This window comes from Balearica regulorum, chromosome 1 (assembly GCF_011004875.1).
Source record: "Balearica regulorum gibbericeps isolate bBalReg1 chromosome 1, bBalReg1.pri, whole genome shotgun sequence".
Lineage (NCBI taxonomy): Eukaryota > Metazoa > Chordata > Aves > Gruiformes > Gruidae > Balearica > Balearica regulorum.
This window is the reverse complement of record NC_046184.1, coordinates 4,981,489-4,996,517: the sequence shown is the minus strand read 5'-3', so window position 1 is coordinate 4,996,517 and position 15,029 is coordinate 4,981,489. Positions and strand designations below refer to the sequence as shown.

At 41.2% G+C, this 15,029-nt stretch overlaps 1 protein-coding gene across 1 annotated transcript in view; it reads right to left on the bottom strand.

Annotated features, from left to right (window-relative positions):
• ITIH2 (inter-alpha-trypsin inhibitor heavy chain 2) overlaps positions 1-13,563 on the bottom strand; it is a 29,120-nt gene extending 15,557 nt beyond the window's left edge. The window contains exons 1-9 of the mRNA XM_010301854.2: positions 13,372-13,563; positions 12,071-12,145; positions 6,215-6,250; positions 5,319-5,491; positions 4,493-4,597; positions 4,027-4,189; positions 2,632-2,739; positions 985-1,113; positions 228-344 (exon numbers count right to left, since the gene is read on the bottom strand). Of these exons, the coding sequence (XP_010300156.1) occupies positions 228-344; positions 985-1,113; positions 2,632-2,739; positions 4,027-4,189; positions 4,493-4,597; positions 5,319-5,491; positions 6,215-6,250; positions 12,071-12,145; positions 13,372-13,455 (990 nt within the window). The 5' untranslated portion in view covers positions 13,456-13,563. The remainder of the gene's footprint in view (positions 1-227; positions 345-984; positions 1,114-2,631; positions 2,740-4,026; positions 4,190-4,492; positions 4,598-5,318; positions 5,492-6,214; positions 6,251-12,070; positions 12,146-13,371) is intronic.
• Between the last annotated feature and the right edge of the window lie 1,466 nt (positions 13,564-15,029).

The following is a 15,029-nucleotide window of genomic DNA, read 5'->3' as shown; positions in this document are numbered from 1 at the left end:
GCATCATCTTTTCCTTACAACATGGAAGGAGCATTACAAATAAAGAGTAAAATCATGAATTCTCTTATTCACCAAATATTCTCCAAATTTAATGAGACTTTCGACAGAGTAAAGTGTAAAGAACTTAGCTGATAATTTTGAGTGCCACTCTGCTACAGAATTGTATGGTAAGGCACATGGGAAAAGTTGGTAGGAGGTTCATTTTGCAATAGAGGTCAAACACTTACTTGTTTCATTTTCAGTCCCCACATCGAGCCACTGACATCTATAACAAATAAAATATTTTTGGGCAGAGGATCAAGATTTTCCGGAGCAAAGAAGTGAATAAAATAGCCATTAAAAATCTGAAAAATAAAATAAAAAATTTCACAGTGAAGTCAGCTATAGTAAAGATGTCAGAAAATTCAAGACAATAACAGAGCAGAAAAATCTTATTCTTCTTTATGGACCAAATCTAACTTTCAGCTCTGTTTTTGTAGCCTAACACCATTTATATTCCGTAGTCTTTACTTTTTATCAAGGATAGCAGAGCCTGGTTCTCAGACAACTGCCATACACTAGCATAGGGAGGAATGAAAAACGTTTTTTAAAAAGACTGTTCTGTCTGTAATAATTCAACCCCATAACTCTGCTTCATGTTAACACAAAAATAGTGATGTTCTGGTTGTCTCCTTGTGATATATTGGTACAACTTCCAATGACTCTGTCCTCTGATTCAACATTAAATCACCAGACTGCTGCTAGGTATAAAAGACTTTGGCTTTTGGACAAGACAGGAATCTGCTCCTGAGTATATGTAGGATGACGTCTTGGTCATAAATTAAGTAAATCCATTCTGCCCACTTAAAATCTCTCTGTTCTTTCAATTGGATACAGAACTCTTCCTCATGCTTATTCTCCTGAATGATGAAGTTGAGCACAATTTGCTTAATGATAATTCTTGTATTCACAGATCTACCATGCTGGTTAAAAAGCAATACTTACTTCCAGTTCTCCACCTGTGGTTTCCCTGTTCACATCATATTGCACCACAAAATTTCCATCTACTGCTGTGGATGAGCATGTGGGGCATTTTCGCTGCTGAGTCATCGTTGGCTTGAAAGAAACATGAGCCTTGAAATGAGAAGTGATCATCCGTCAATCAGATGTGTGGAAAGGTGGATCATTGAAACAAAAAGAGTTCAACTATTTATGAAATATTTCACTGAATGCTTTTCTTCTTTCTTTATTTGTACACTTTGTTTAAGCAGAAAATGGACTTTGTAACTTCAAAAGCAAAACAGCACTAAGGTTTGTCTGGATATGTTGCTTCAGTAGTAACAACTGTGACAAAAACTTGGTGACTCCAAGCACCAAATATTTCAATTAGAGCTGTGCAAACCATTTCTAGTAACTAATATTTGGCTCATTTAACATTTTCCTAGTTGAAACTATCCACAATTTTATCAACTTTTTAAAATAGCTTTTTAATTGATTTTTTCCCAAACAAACAAAAACTTGTAATTCGTCTGTAAATTGACTACTAGGAATCATTTTCACTAGTCACATGATTGGTTATACAGACTTTATGGTTTTATTTCTCTGCTTTGACTGGACAACTTGAAATTTCCTGAGAAGAGAATACATAATATATATATCCAGCAACAAGGTTTCCTGTACACTCACAGAGTCCAGTGCTTGCGCAGGACCTTCCTTATTATGGAAGGTCTTTGGGACATGTGAAAATTCTCTCTGCGTTAATGTTATGAACAAGACAACTTGAGACTATCTTAATATTGGCAATATTTTGCTATATCCTAGTTACATACGCTATTAAGAATACTGCCATGAGACTGAAGTTTAATAATAGCAACAAACACCCTCAGAAAATTGACATGAGCAGAATAGTAACAGCTGAATGGGACTCTGAATTAGTGTTCACTTTGCCTTCAAATTCGTGACTGAACTTGGTCAGAGGTTATCTGTTTACAGTACCTCTGAAATCATTTGCTAAACTAGGAATGTGGGTGAATGAGAAGTAACACTGAGCTTGGATATCGAGAAACAATACTCCTTGATATATTATTATAGTAGTATAGACAGACTTTTGGGGCCTGATTCACATACTCTGTGTTAGATGTCTATGTAAGAGTAAGAAAAGTTGTACCCTCCTAGAGTCACTGCTCAAAGTTTCTTGAGGAAAACTTTACTGTTGGAGGGTTTTCTCATACACAAGAGCTATGCTGGAGAAACCTAGGGTAAGAATGTTAAGAAAAAGACCAGTCCTAAAATAAGTCCATATGTAGATGTTCTCAGTTGAAACTGAGATTGTGGAGTTATTTCAGAAAGGTTATTCCTCTTGATATTCATTACCTGCCTTTTTCACACCCAGCAATCTCAGTGCATTGCTCTTTCAGAATTACAAATTAAAAGCTTTGCGCAAAGATGGATGGACTACACGCTATTTCTATACTGCTGTCGCTGTAATATTTGAGGATCTTGTACGTACATTTAGGTATCAATAATGAATACACTATATTTTTTTGCCATATTTTTGCATGTTTCCAGCAGGTATGAAAAAATGACTGCGTAGGAAAAAGTGTGGGGAAAAAAAAAAAAGTTTTCATGCCATTTCCAATCTGTGACTGTTACCTTTTTCTCTCCCTTGGAGATGGTGGTGATTCCATCAAAATGATCTCCGAGAGAATTAGGAACATGCACATAGCGAAGTCCCTGTGGCTCAATAATGCGGACATCCACCTAAAGGCAGGAAGGAAGGACATTTAGTATGGAGCAGTACCAGTGTTGTATCAGGATCTTATGAACCCTCCACAGGCAAACTCAGCTGGGGGTGAGTTGCCCTTGGGAATGCTCCAGTAGAGCTAGTCTCATTCGTGGTGGGGATCCATGCAGTGCTGAAAACAGACCACGATGGAAAGAAAAAAAAAGTGTGCCCAAAGAATAGAAAGAATTTGGTGGAAATGCTCATTCTTCTTTTCTCTCTTATCCCCTGGGGTAAGTGGTGGGATTGGAGTGAAGGGTGATAACATTGTTTTTGCTGAAAGAAGCATGAAATGACTCTGCCTATGTGTTGCTTTGGGTTAGGAGGCCAGGAGGATGATGAGTTCTCATACTCAATGGTGAATTCTCTTCCTCTCCACTCGTGCCATTGACAGGACAGAGAGCATTTTCCCTTTCGGTTGAATGGCCCTGGTGATTTGGAAAACAAAGTTTTTATCCAGTCAGCTAAGGACTTTTTCTGGTTGTGCCTCTGAATAGTTAATAAGACTACTAGGAGACCTGACATGGCATCTTTTTCAGTAAGATTAACTCAGGCCTTTGGTCAGCTTGAAGCAGATCAGCTCCAAGCAAATGTGAGCAACAAACTTTAACTTTCCTATACAGCTTGTGCTGAAGCCATGGAAAGCTGAAGATGACATTTATGAAATAGGAATGTGAGAATGGCCAGATGGAAATGTCCAGCTAGCCGTGTATCCTGTGTCTGTTGATGGATGTCAGAGGACACCTTTAAATGTATGTAACACAGAGGGTAAGAATAAGACAAATCATCTTCTGGCAGCCAGTTGTGGACAGGCTGTCATTCAGAGAACATCTGCTCTCATAGTACTCTATCTCATGAAGCTGGGATTATTATGAAAAACATTGTTCCAAATAAATAATGAATATTGTTTGCTTTCCTTCAGCCAAGGCAAGTTTACACAAGGGTATATATAGGCCAAAGCTTGTTTGCCCAAGTGGTTCTGACGTGAGTCAGTCACAATTCAGGAGATGCCCAGCTGTGTTAGTATGTGTGTTAGAGAGGAGGTAGGGCACATTTGGTCCACACTCCTGTAGCTACATAGCTCCTGGTTTGAAGTGTCTCATGCTGGTCTCTACAGTGACCTTGAGGCTATTTGTACCGAGCCCATATAAAAGGAAGGAGCTGTAGATGAATTGTCCTGCTGTGGTGCTCATCGGAACCTTGGCTGCTTTCTCAGTGAGGATTCACCTGTGGGGTGCTGCCTACACACACCAGCTCTACTTTACCTCCATGTGCTTTGCCAAGCGTCCTGGCTTCACAGAGATGACGTGCTCATAGGAGCTCAGTTTCCTTCGAATCATTTCATGGTAGTGAAGTTCAAATTGGATCCTCATCCCTGGTGGCACATTCACTTCAGTTTTGAAGTTTTCCATATCCAAGGCATTGCTCCTGAAAAGTCAACTGTGGGGTTATTTTGAGAAAATACAAGGAGAAGGAGAGCTGCATTTGCTGGGTCTGATTCTAACTGTGGCCTATACCAGAGAATTGCAGTTGTCTGTTGGCGCAATATGTTTTATCAAGCTGAAAACAGGAACACAGGTTAAGTCCTTGACAATTAAATATCAGAGTTGCTGTAAGCAAGCAAAACCTGCCTCTCCAACCCATTTCATTTCCAGCTCCTCCTGGGACTGATCACCCCAGTTCTCCTGTGAGTAAGTTCAGTACAATATCCATATGCCAAAGTCTTTATACCTTACTATTCCAGCAGCTTTGCCTTTGGCTTTTGCTTGAGAGTACATTTTTCTGGCTTCAGATTTTTCCCGAATTTTGCTGGTAAATGTTATACCATTGACATCCCTGGGAGAAAGAAGCACAGTCAGTTTGCAAAAGAAACAACTTTACAATTGACGACTGTTTCTTCACTTTAGAAAAACATCAGTGAAATCTAATCTGGTGGGAAATAAAATAATAAGGCTCTTGTTTAACCCTGAAGTAATGAAGTCTGGTTTCCACTAGATCTGTATCTTTTTCCCTACCCACTTTTTTATTTCAAATAGCCAGCACTCTTGTACTCTAAGGAGGATCTGCTCTCCCCCCCCCACCCCTTCCCTTCACACTTCCCCATCCTTTGGGCAGGGTAGACAGTTTCTCATGTCATGGCCTTTTTGGAACATGGATCAGGACGTGTCTGCTGACCAGCAAAGCTGGCTGCTGTCTCTCTAAATAGATACTGAACCAGGCTAGTTTCTTTCTGTTCAGTGAGGGCTCTAATTTGACTCTCTCTCTTTCCTTTTATCTGGTGCCAAATTGCACAAGACAGGTAGGAGCTTAGCCTACTTGAAACTTCTGTCCTTTTGTCAAATTTTGTTGATTTTGGCCAATGGCCCAATAATCATTGGAGAAGAGACAGATAGTATGATGACATGAGCCTTTTTTCTTTGAGAAAGCTTGCTAAAATTACACTGAAGCTAGAAAATAATAAGAGGTGTTTTGCTTTTACAAATACTTCCCTCCCACCAGATTCTGCCACCACATTGAACCTGCCAGAGCACAAGGCTGATACCTGCCCACTACTTACATAGTAAAATTGTCAATAAAAGCTCCTTTGGGGACTTGTACATCAAACACTATGTGCTGGGACCGTTTTGCATTATTCACCATTTTGGCTTGGATCATTGTGTTGGCCAACCGTGACGTTATAGTGGATTGAACTTTGTAGCTGTAAAGACCTATCTTGTCATCGTCCTCCACCTGTAATTGACAAAATTACTCTATAAATTTGGGAGACAGCTAGAAAATGTGCCCTAGAGGGCGGTATCAACTCCTTTTATAGTCTCAGTGCCTTTTTTTCAACTGCTGTTCATTACAATATGGCAGCCAGATGGGACATGAACTCAAGTTCAAGACACCTCCATATTTTACCTGGCAATTGTGTCAAGATACTCATGTGAATATAGTTCATCATAACGTTTCAGCTGAAAGGAGGAATTTATTAAGCTGGAGTGTTTTCCTTGCTTTTGACCATGCAACCAGTCCTTGGACTGACTCAGTTGGTGTAATCCAGTATAGAAGGCCACATAGTAATCCTCAACATCATATATTGAGGAGGAGAGAGCTTACATTTTCAATAAAGGTCCAAAATAAAGGAAACCTGAAGCATTGGTTACCACCCTAGTCTTGTAAACAGTTAAACCATGGCAGTGGGAGAATAGTATTAAAATATGTTAAGATATTGCCTTTGTCTAATCACTTGTGATGCTCATTTCTTCATATTTACCATACCCTTCTCCCTCCAAGAGCAGTTGTATAAACAGCATTGTGCAAACAGTGCTCTGTTTAAAGAAAATAGGTTAATACCGAACCAGCAGTAAAAACAAGGAACTGAGCAAACAAAAGGATTGATTTCCAAAAAATGGTTAACTAAGAAATCACTTTGTTCAGTATTATTTTCCACAGAGGTAGAAAAAAACTCACCAGATCTCCAACATACCCCCAGTCAGACGTGCTTCGCTGGAAAAGAAAAATATGGAGAACGTATTTCAGCAAAGCTAAGAACACAGATTGTGGCTGTTTCAAGACAGGGATCAGACAGTGGTAACATCTAAAAGCTGCTTTCTGAGATGATCAGAGTAGGTTTGAGATCTCAGACATAGTATGCATATTTCTTTTGTCTTATTTTATGTATTTATACACGGGATGTTGGAGCATGTGATCTCCCAGCTGTGACTTAGAGGCTATCAAAAACAGAAGGACAGCTCGCTTCCTCTGTCTTTATTTTTTATAGAAAACATTCTAGAACAAAAACATTCTTCCTGAAAGCAAAAATGTGCTGGCAAAAAGTCATAATCAGAAACCTTAGCTTTTAACACAAAAAATTGTCTTTTTTTTCCTAACAAAAGTTGAAAAACCTCAAAATCCAAACCTTTTCATCTCATTTTGTTTACATTATAGAATATATATTTACATTATTGTATTATTTGCAATATGTATGTATACAAAAACCTACTGCATAATTGATATTATATTTATATACTTTTATATATTTAAAGTTAATTATGTATGCACTGCTTAGAAGAGCTGAAACTGTTCATTAATGGTGAGGATTTTTTCCTGCCGTATGAATATTTGCATTTGGAAATTTCTACGAAGAGGTGGTGACATCTTGTGGCCATTTGAATCGTTCTGTTTAATTGCCTAAAACTTAAACTTGTATGACTAACCCTGGGATGCGATTTTGCTCACCTAGTTCTAGAGGGAGAGGCAGTTTTTAAAGGCAGCTATCTACTTTGGTGTTATCATCACAACTAGGCAAACTTAGCTCTTTACTAATGGAGCAACCCCTTTCATCTGAAAATAGATACTCCCCTTTGGTTGAATGAGTCCTGCCCTAAACCATGCTGACTGCTCTGATTAGAGGACTGGGTACCCAGTGCCACTGGTGGTGCCCAAGGGTACCACCCTGGCCTCCAGCTGGGGTTCCAGGAGCTGAGGCTCCTGTAGGTCCTGCATGATACCTAAGATGTCTTGGACTCCCTGTGCTAGCTCAGACAGTGCTAGATATGTACATGTAGGCAACTCAACTGAGCCCTTTAACTCCATTGATGATGATGAAGAACTTAGGGGGACTAGTTCAGACACTGATGGCTAAATTATAAAAATCATAGAATTATAGAATCAGAATGGTTTGAGTTGGAAGTGACCTCAAAGACCATCTAGTTCCAACCCCCCTGCCATGGGGAGGGACACCCCCCATTAGACCAGGTTGCCCAAAGCCTCATCCTTTGAACACTTCCAGGGAGGGGGCAATCACAGCTTCTCTGGGCAACCTGTGCCAGTGTCTCACCACCTTCACAGGGAACAATTTTGTCCTAATATCTAATCTAAATCTCCCCTCCTTCAGCTTAAACCCATTGCCCCTTGTCCTGTCACTCCATGCCCTTGTAAAAAGTCCCTCTCCAGCTTTCCTGTAGGCCCTTTTAGATACTGGAAGGCTGCAATTAGGGCTCCCTGGACCCTTCTCTTCTCCAGGATGAACAACCCCAACTCTCCCAGCCTGTCTCCATAGCAGAGGTGCTCCAGCCCTCTGATCATCTTCATGGCCTCCTCTGGACTCACTCCAACAGCTCCATGTCTGTCTTGTATTGGGGACCCCAGAGCTGGATGCAGTACTCCATGAACTCCATGAACCAAAACATACCAATCTCATCTCAGGTTTCAGTAGCACTTGAATCCAAGAGGATCCAAAACCACAGAAGATGCTTACAATAACTGTTTTAGTCACATGGTGCATATAAGGCTTGCTATACAGTTACTAAGTTCATTTGAAGCTAATTAACAAATCTTTGGCTCTATAAGAGATGATACATCTTACAGCAAAATCATTTTAATGAGATGATTTTAAGGATCCTTTGAAGACAGACAGACGGACTGCAGGATTTCTACCTGCCTGAGAACAAATGTAGGTTTTTATTTCCTAGTTATACAGGCTCCACCTGAAACATTCAGACTAGGATTTCAGGATCTGGAAGTTTATGGCTCTCTAGAGACCCTCTGCAAAGCCTGACAGACTAATCCTTGCTCACTTCACCCTGACACCCCACAAACCTCACTGTACAATGAACTGGACCCTTCACATCTGATAAAGAACCAGATCATGATGAATGACTGTTGTCCCCACACATATCCTTAGGGTAGGAAACATCACCAGCATGAATACAAATTAAGAGTAAACCAACCTTAACTGAAACAAATTTAATTTTGAAAAGATGAAGACTAAGGCCTTAGCACAGAGGGGATTTATTTTATTGTGGTACTTTTCTGGTTCTTAGAAGAGCTCGGGGTTCTTGGCTCACCTTTATAATGGTGCTTAAAGCTTTCAAAATCCCCAGGTTTCCTTCCTGTTTGTTTTTGTGAGAGTGGAGGAGAAGGGGGAGGTGCTGATGGAGATGTGAACTATTACTTGCATGTGCAATGACTCCCACTGCTCTTTTTAGAGATCAGGCATGGGGTGGGCCAGCCATCCCCCTGAGATCTCAAAGGTTCCAGAGGGCAGCCACTCCAACAGGTCAGGAGGACAGAATTGTAGATAAATGTACTTTAGGTTTGAGCACTGGTGTGGTTGCTGAGAACGTGGGCCTTGCAGGGACTTCTGTCGCACACAAGACATGCTATTTCTGAATTCTTGGCTGATCCTTGCCTTTGAACCACATCCAGGTCTGCTGATGACCGTACTGCCTAGAAACAGTACCTTGTGCAATAGCTAATGTGTGGCAAATTGCTGATTAGGGTGGAGACAAGTGCCTCAGGAACTGTTTTAAGGATCTGATCTTGACAGATGATGGGCCCTGTCTTCAGGTGTTGAGACCCATCTTCTCCTGACATCTGTGCAGGCTGTGGATATTTAGGCCTCCATAACGATTTTTGTTCGAATCACTGTGGATGAGTGTTGCAATTACTATTCAGTCTACTATCATGAAAATACTGAGCACTTCAAGCTAACTATTATCCAGGGCTGCTGGCCCTGATGCCTCCTGTCCTGTCTGTGGAGGAAGAAGCTATGGTGTCTAAGGGAGGACATGCATTACAAGAGATTGCAGTTTTTATATCATCTATGGGATGTCTAGCTTACCATTGCTTTCACGTTTCAGTCCACAGGCTACTCCTGAGGTGTGACTTACTTAGTAAAACAAGGAAAGCAGATTCAGAGATGTTATACTGTACTTGAAGGAAATTAATTTTCTACTCAGGCATGAAAATTCCTAGAAGTCATAAGAATTTGTAAATTAAGAAAAAGGTTGAAAAGCAGATGCCCAGCATGCTATCTCCTCACAGATTTGTTTTCATGTGAGTCACTTCCTAAGCATTTTTGGACACACTTCAATCTCCTTGCAACCTCTTCAGACTCCTTTTGGGGATCATGACTCTTATTGTGAGGTGGAAGAAGAGTAATTTCAAACCTAGGGCTTGGCAGAGTTTGTCTTCACAGTGCTGCAGGTGAATCCTGATCTTTCTGATCACATTCATACCCTGGGAGCCGGCGGGGTCTCCAGCCAGATGATTCTACCCTCTCCTTATTTCCTTCCTTGCTGGTTCTCATGGAGAGAAAACCAGGCAGGCAGAGCAGTAAGGAAATAGGTGTGATCTCACCTGGCTTTGGACAGCCAGAGATCAGGACCAAGACTGGGGGACATGCTACAGAACATCCCACCTTGCAGTCTAGACAAAAATTCTGTTATCTATCTCCAAAACAGAGATAACGGCAGTGCCTCATCATATAGAGGTTCACAAGGTTACCTGCATTCCAGCCCATGAGGTGCTCTGTTTCTATGGTCACAAGGGCCATTCACATTCCTGAGACACAGTATTTTGAAGTTACTCAGGAGCAAATATTTTTCACCAGAATACCTGATCTGGACTTAGAAAGCAATTCTCTTTAGAGCTAATCTGTAGGTCTGCAGAGGAGTTCTGTTGTCTTGTTGCCAACGGGCTAGTGAACTCACTGTAGAAAAACATAGCACTAAAACAATAATTTGAAGACAGCCTTCCTCTAGTGATCCACACTAAGTAACTATGCCTGCTGTTGGCCAAGAGCTACTGTCTCAAGATGTTTCGTGTAGTTCAGTTTAATCATCTCATTTATTAATCCTTTAATGTGACTCAACTAACACAAGGGTAGCTCATCCTATAGCTGAGATGTTAGTTCTATTGGTTTGCAAAGGGTCATTTGGTAGGTAAAGGATGGGAAATAATACATGGGAATATAAGGAATAACTGGTGTAATAAAACCACTAGTAGAATTGCAAATTACTGCATATCTATAACACTGCATCCAGAAAGGTGGGGAACAGAGGCAGAATAATACATACAGCACTAATACAGACATGTTGGAAAGAAATGATGCCCTGAAGAAGTGCAGCTAGAGAGGATTTTTGCTTAGATCATGATTAAATTATTTAAATATTGGTCTGGCAAATGTGAGCTGGCTTGATTCATATTTGTGCTAAAATTTTCCTTTTCTTTGGCAGTGTAGTGGGGCTTTTGGTGTCAATACATTTACACTCTGTGCGAGACCTCTTTTGAAAAGCCGTAGGATAAAGAAAAACTACGTTTGCCTGTGCTTAACTTTCAAGATGCTGAGAAATCCAACTTTACTCAAGAGGATCTTTTGTTTTCACTATATTGAACAAGCTCAAGAAAGGCAGCACCAGAGTTTGGTGGAGGACAAGGTCCACTCTGATTGTCAGAGGGCTGGAGCACCTCTCCTATGAAGACAGGCTGAGACAGTTGGGGTTGTTCAGTCCGGAGAAGAGAAGGCTGCAGGGAGACCTTAGAGCACCTTCCAGTACCTAAAGGGGCCTGTAAGAAAGCTGGAGAGGGACTGTTTACAAGGGCATGGAGTGACAGGACAAGGGGTGATGGGTTTAAGCTGAAGGAGGGGAGATTTAGATTAGATATTAGGACAAAATTCTTCCCTGTGAAGGTGGTGAGGCCCTGGCACAGGTTGCCCAGAGAAGCTGTGGCTGCCCCTGGCTCCCTGGAAGCGTTCAAAAGATGAGGCTTTGGGCAACCTGGTCTAGTGGAGGGTGTCCCTGCCCATGGCAGGGGGGTTGGAACTAGATGGTCTTTGAGGTCCCTTCCAACCCAAACCAGTCTGGGATTCTATGATGCTATGATTCTATGATTTTATGATAATTTCTTTCATGCAGTGTAATAAAAGTTAATACCTTCAAACAACTGACTACATTATTATTATTGTTAATTACTACTGTGTAAAACACAAGAAAACTCCTGCAATGGGTTTCTGTTTCAGAAGCTGACAAAATACAACAACCTGCAACCCATCAGCATGCTGAATAAATTTTCTTCCCTGGTGTCAGACTCCACCAGCTCATGACCCTTGTGACACTGTGCTGCACTCTTTTGACCTGAGTTAAATATGAATGAATGGACTATCTGCAGGATGGAAAGGTTTCAGCCTACATTGCCAGTGTCTGAAGTCCTTTTCCATTTTCTCATGGAAAAGCCCCACCAGTATGAATGGGATTTTTCCCACATATGAAGTTAGACAGACAAATATCTCCATTGTTTAGAATCTGTATTATGGTCCTTAGGAGCTCAGATATGGAATAAAGTCTTGTCGTGCTAGATACTGCATAAAGGGTAGTCGCAGTTCTTATCCTAACAAGAGACAAGGACTTCTCAGTGCTTATGAAGACCCACTGGTACCACTTGATTGCACACGCACAGCCCTTGACATGGAACAAGCCACCTAAAGAGCGCTTCCAGGCATTCTTACTTCCCTTTTTTTTGCAGCATTTCTGTGTACCGTACCTGGTACCTGCCATTTCTCGTCTTGGAGGTTGAAGGAAATCCATCAATTTCTAGGTCAATCAGGTTTTCCACTTCCTAGAGAAGAAAGAGGAAGAAAGAAAGAAAGAAAGAAAGAAAGAAAGAAAGAAAGAAAGAAAGAAAGAAAGAAAGAAAGAAAGAAAGAAAGAGTTACTGCTGCCTTACTGTTTGATTTATCACTTGATTTATTATTGATTAGCACTCTAATAGAGTTCCAAATGCAGCAAATGCTGCGTCTTCACACATTTAGTTTCCCTCTGTGAACAGCTAGCTCTATATACTCTTTAAGACCATGACTTTTACTATCATTTTACAACCTTTCCTTCTGAAACAAGGAGTAATATTTAACACACTGAAGTGACCATAAAGAGGCAGATTATCATCAGGATGGGTCCAGCCATGGTAACTACAGCATTTCAAATACTGATATCACTTTTAAACTAGCAAGTTCAGAGAATTTCTGCTCAAACCAATAGAAATTATCTTTGGTTTTATACTAACATACCTGAGAACTTGATTTGTCCCATTGACAGCAAAGGAACATCGGGTCTTTTCCAAGTGCAAGCACTGATTCAATTAGAAGTGGGGTTCTTACACCACAGCAATACTCTTAATTAAAGTTTGTTAGAAGTTTAATTTATGGCAATAAAGAAGTTTAAGTTCATGAACTTCTCTCCAGCTTATATGATAGCATATACACAAAGGTTAGCACAAAATTAACTTCAATTGTTTAAGCACATCGATGTTCAACTGATACGGCGTCTATGGTTAGAAAGGACCACAGGTCTGGAATATTTTTCCTAGGAATTACAAACTCAGGATAAAAAATCTCGCCATGTCATGAAAAGTGCTCTAAGAAGAAAAGAAAAAAAAAAAAAAAAAAAAAAGAGCATATCCCCACTCAGTAATTCTTTTCATGAGTCTCGCAAAGGAAAAGAAAGTTTCACACCATCCCTGCTCTATTCATAGAAATATTGCAATACGCACTGCAATGTGGGAATGGGTGTAGACACCCAAATCTAAGTTCACTTGAGTCCAGGAGTTTAAATTTGGTTTAAATAAAATCCCAACTTTAATAATATTAACAAAGCAACACTATGAATGACAGGTGAAAACCAATTATCAGAACAATCCCATTTACAGAGAACAGTAGAAGAGAATTCGTGAGATACAAGCAGAGCTACAAAGCAATGATCCAATTCTGCTCCCACCGAAGTCAGCTGCAGCTTTGATGTTGACTTTAGCATGGAAAGGAGACCTAGGCCCTGCCTTGAAATACTCACATCTGGGATTTCGTCGATAACAAGATCAAAGCTTCCTACTCCAGAAACGAGGAACAAAACCAAGAAGCAGATCAGATGCTTCATTTTCTTCCTGCTTGTCTCCTAAGAACAGCCCGCATAGGTACTAGACACAAGATCTTTACTTCTCTGAGACAAGTTCAAGGAAACAGCTCAGGTTTATGCAGTATTTTGAACACAGTTTTGAAACGCTGACTTTGTTTAGGCCATAGGTAAATATTTGCCTTGCAACGCAAGTCTGAGCTGTGGTGCCTGAGCAAGGGTTATCCAAACAGTGTCTTCACTTGCCTGTGCCCTCGATAACAGCTCAGGCTTGGATAGGCTCACTTCTTGCTTTTGTAGCTTCCCATGATGTTTGACTAATTTCCTGCTAGGCGCAGACCTTGGAGTATGCAAAACTTTGAAAGATCAAAGCAAGAACTCACTCTTAGCTTGTTTGTTTATAGTAAATGAGGTGAAGACTGGTTCTCAGAGTAATGGAGGCAGCAACAGTGTGCTTTTCCAAGGGCCTGCCCACCCAGCCATCTCCCAGGGGTTGACAGAGACCTTTGGGCTGGATCCTGACCCACACAAATACCCTTTTCCACTCTGGCTGGGAAAGGATCATAGCTGGTGGTGGGATAGCTCTAGTTTTTCAAAGTTATTCATGTGAAAATATCTGATGATATTTTCAGATGCATGTTGTATGGCTCCTGGGTGCTTTTGAAACTGTTTTGTCCTCCCTGCCTCTTTGGATAATTCAAGAGACTGGATAAAGTAAGCCAGCAAGGCAGTAGAGGGAAAGAAGGGAGGAAGCAGGTTTCCCTGGGAAGTAGCTGGAGTACCCCTTCCACTCCTCCAGGAACAAAGGAAATTTGCAGACATCTGAGCAACCTCAGTGGAAAAGACTGAATTACTATGTAGACCCAGTGACAAAACAGCAGACAAGATCATATCATATCATACCATATCAATTATATTCTGTTATTTTATCCTATGTTATGTCACACTTCTATGTTTCAGTAAAAGCCAATGTCATTCCAGTCTTCAAAAAGGGCAGGAAGGAGGACCCAGGAAACTAAAGGCCAGTCAGCCTCACCTCCATCCCTGGCAAGGTGATGGAGCAACTTATTCTGGGGGTCATCAATAAGCATGTGGAGGAGAAGAAGGTTATTGGGAGTGGTCAACATGGATTCATTAAGGGGAAATCATGCCTGACCAATCTGATAGTTTTCTATGATGGCATGACTGGCTAGGCGGATGAAGGGAGAGCAGTGGATGTTGCCTACTTTGACTTCAGCAAGGCTTTTGACACCGTCTCTCATAACATCCTCATAGGCATGCTGGGAAGCAGCACTGCGGACAAGGACCTGGGAGTCCTGGTCGACAACTTCTCCATGAGCCAGCAATGTGCCCTCGTGGCCAAGAAGGCCAATGGTATTCTGGGGCGTATTAAGAAAAGCATGGCCAGCAGGTCGAGGGAGGTTATCCTCCCCCTCTACTCTGCCCTAGTGAGGGCACATCTGGAATATTGTGTCCAGTTCTGGGCTCCTCAGTTCGAGAAAGACAGGGAACTACTGGAGAGAGTCCAGCAGAGAGCTACAAAGATGATGAGGGGACTGGAGCATCTCTCATATGAGGAAAGGCTGAGAGAGCTGGGG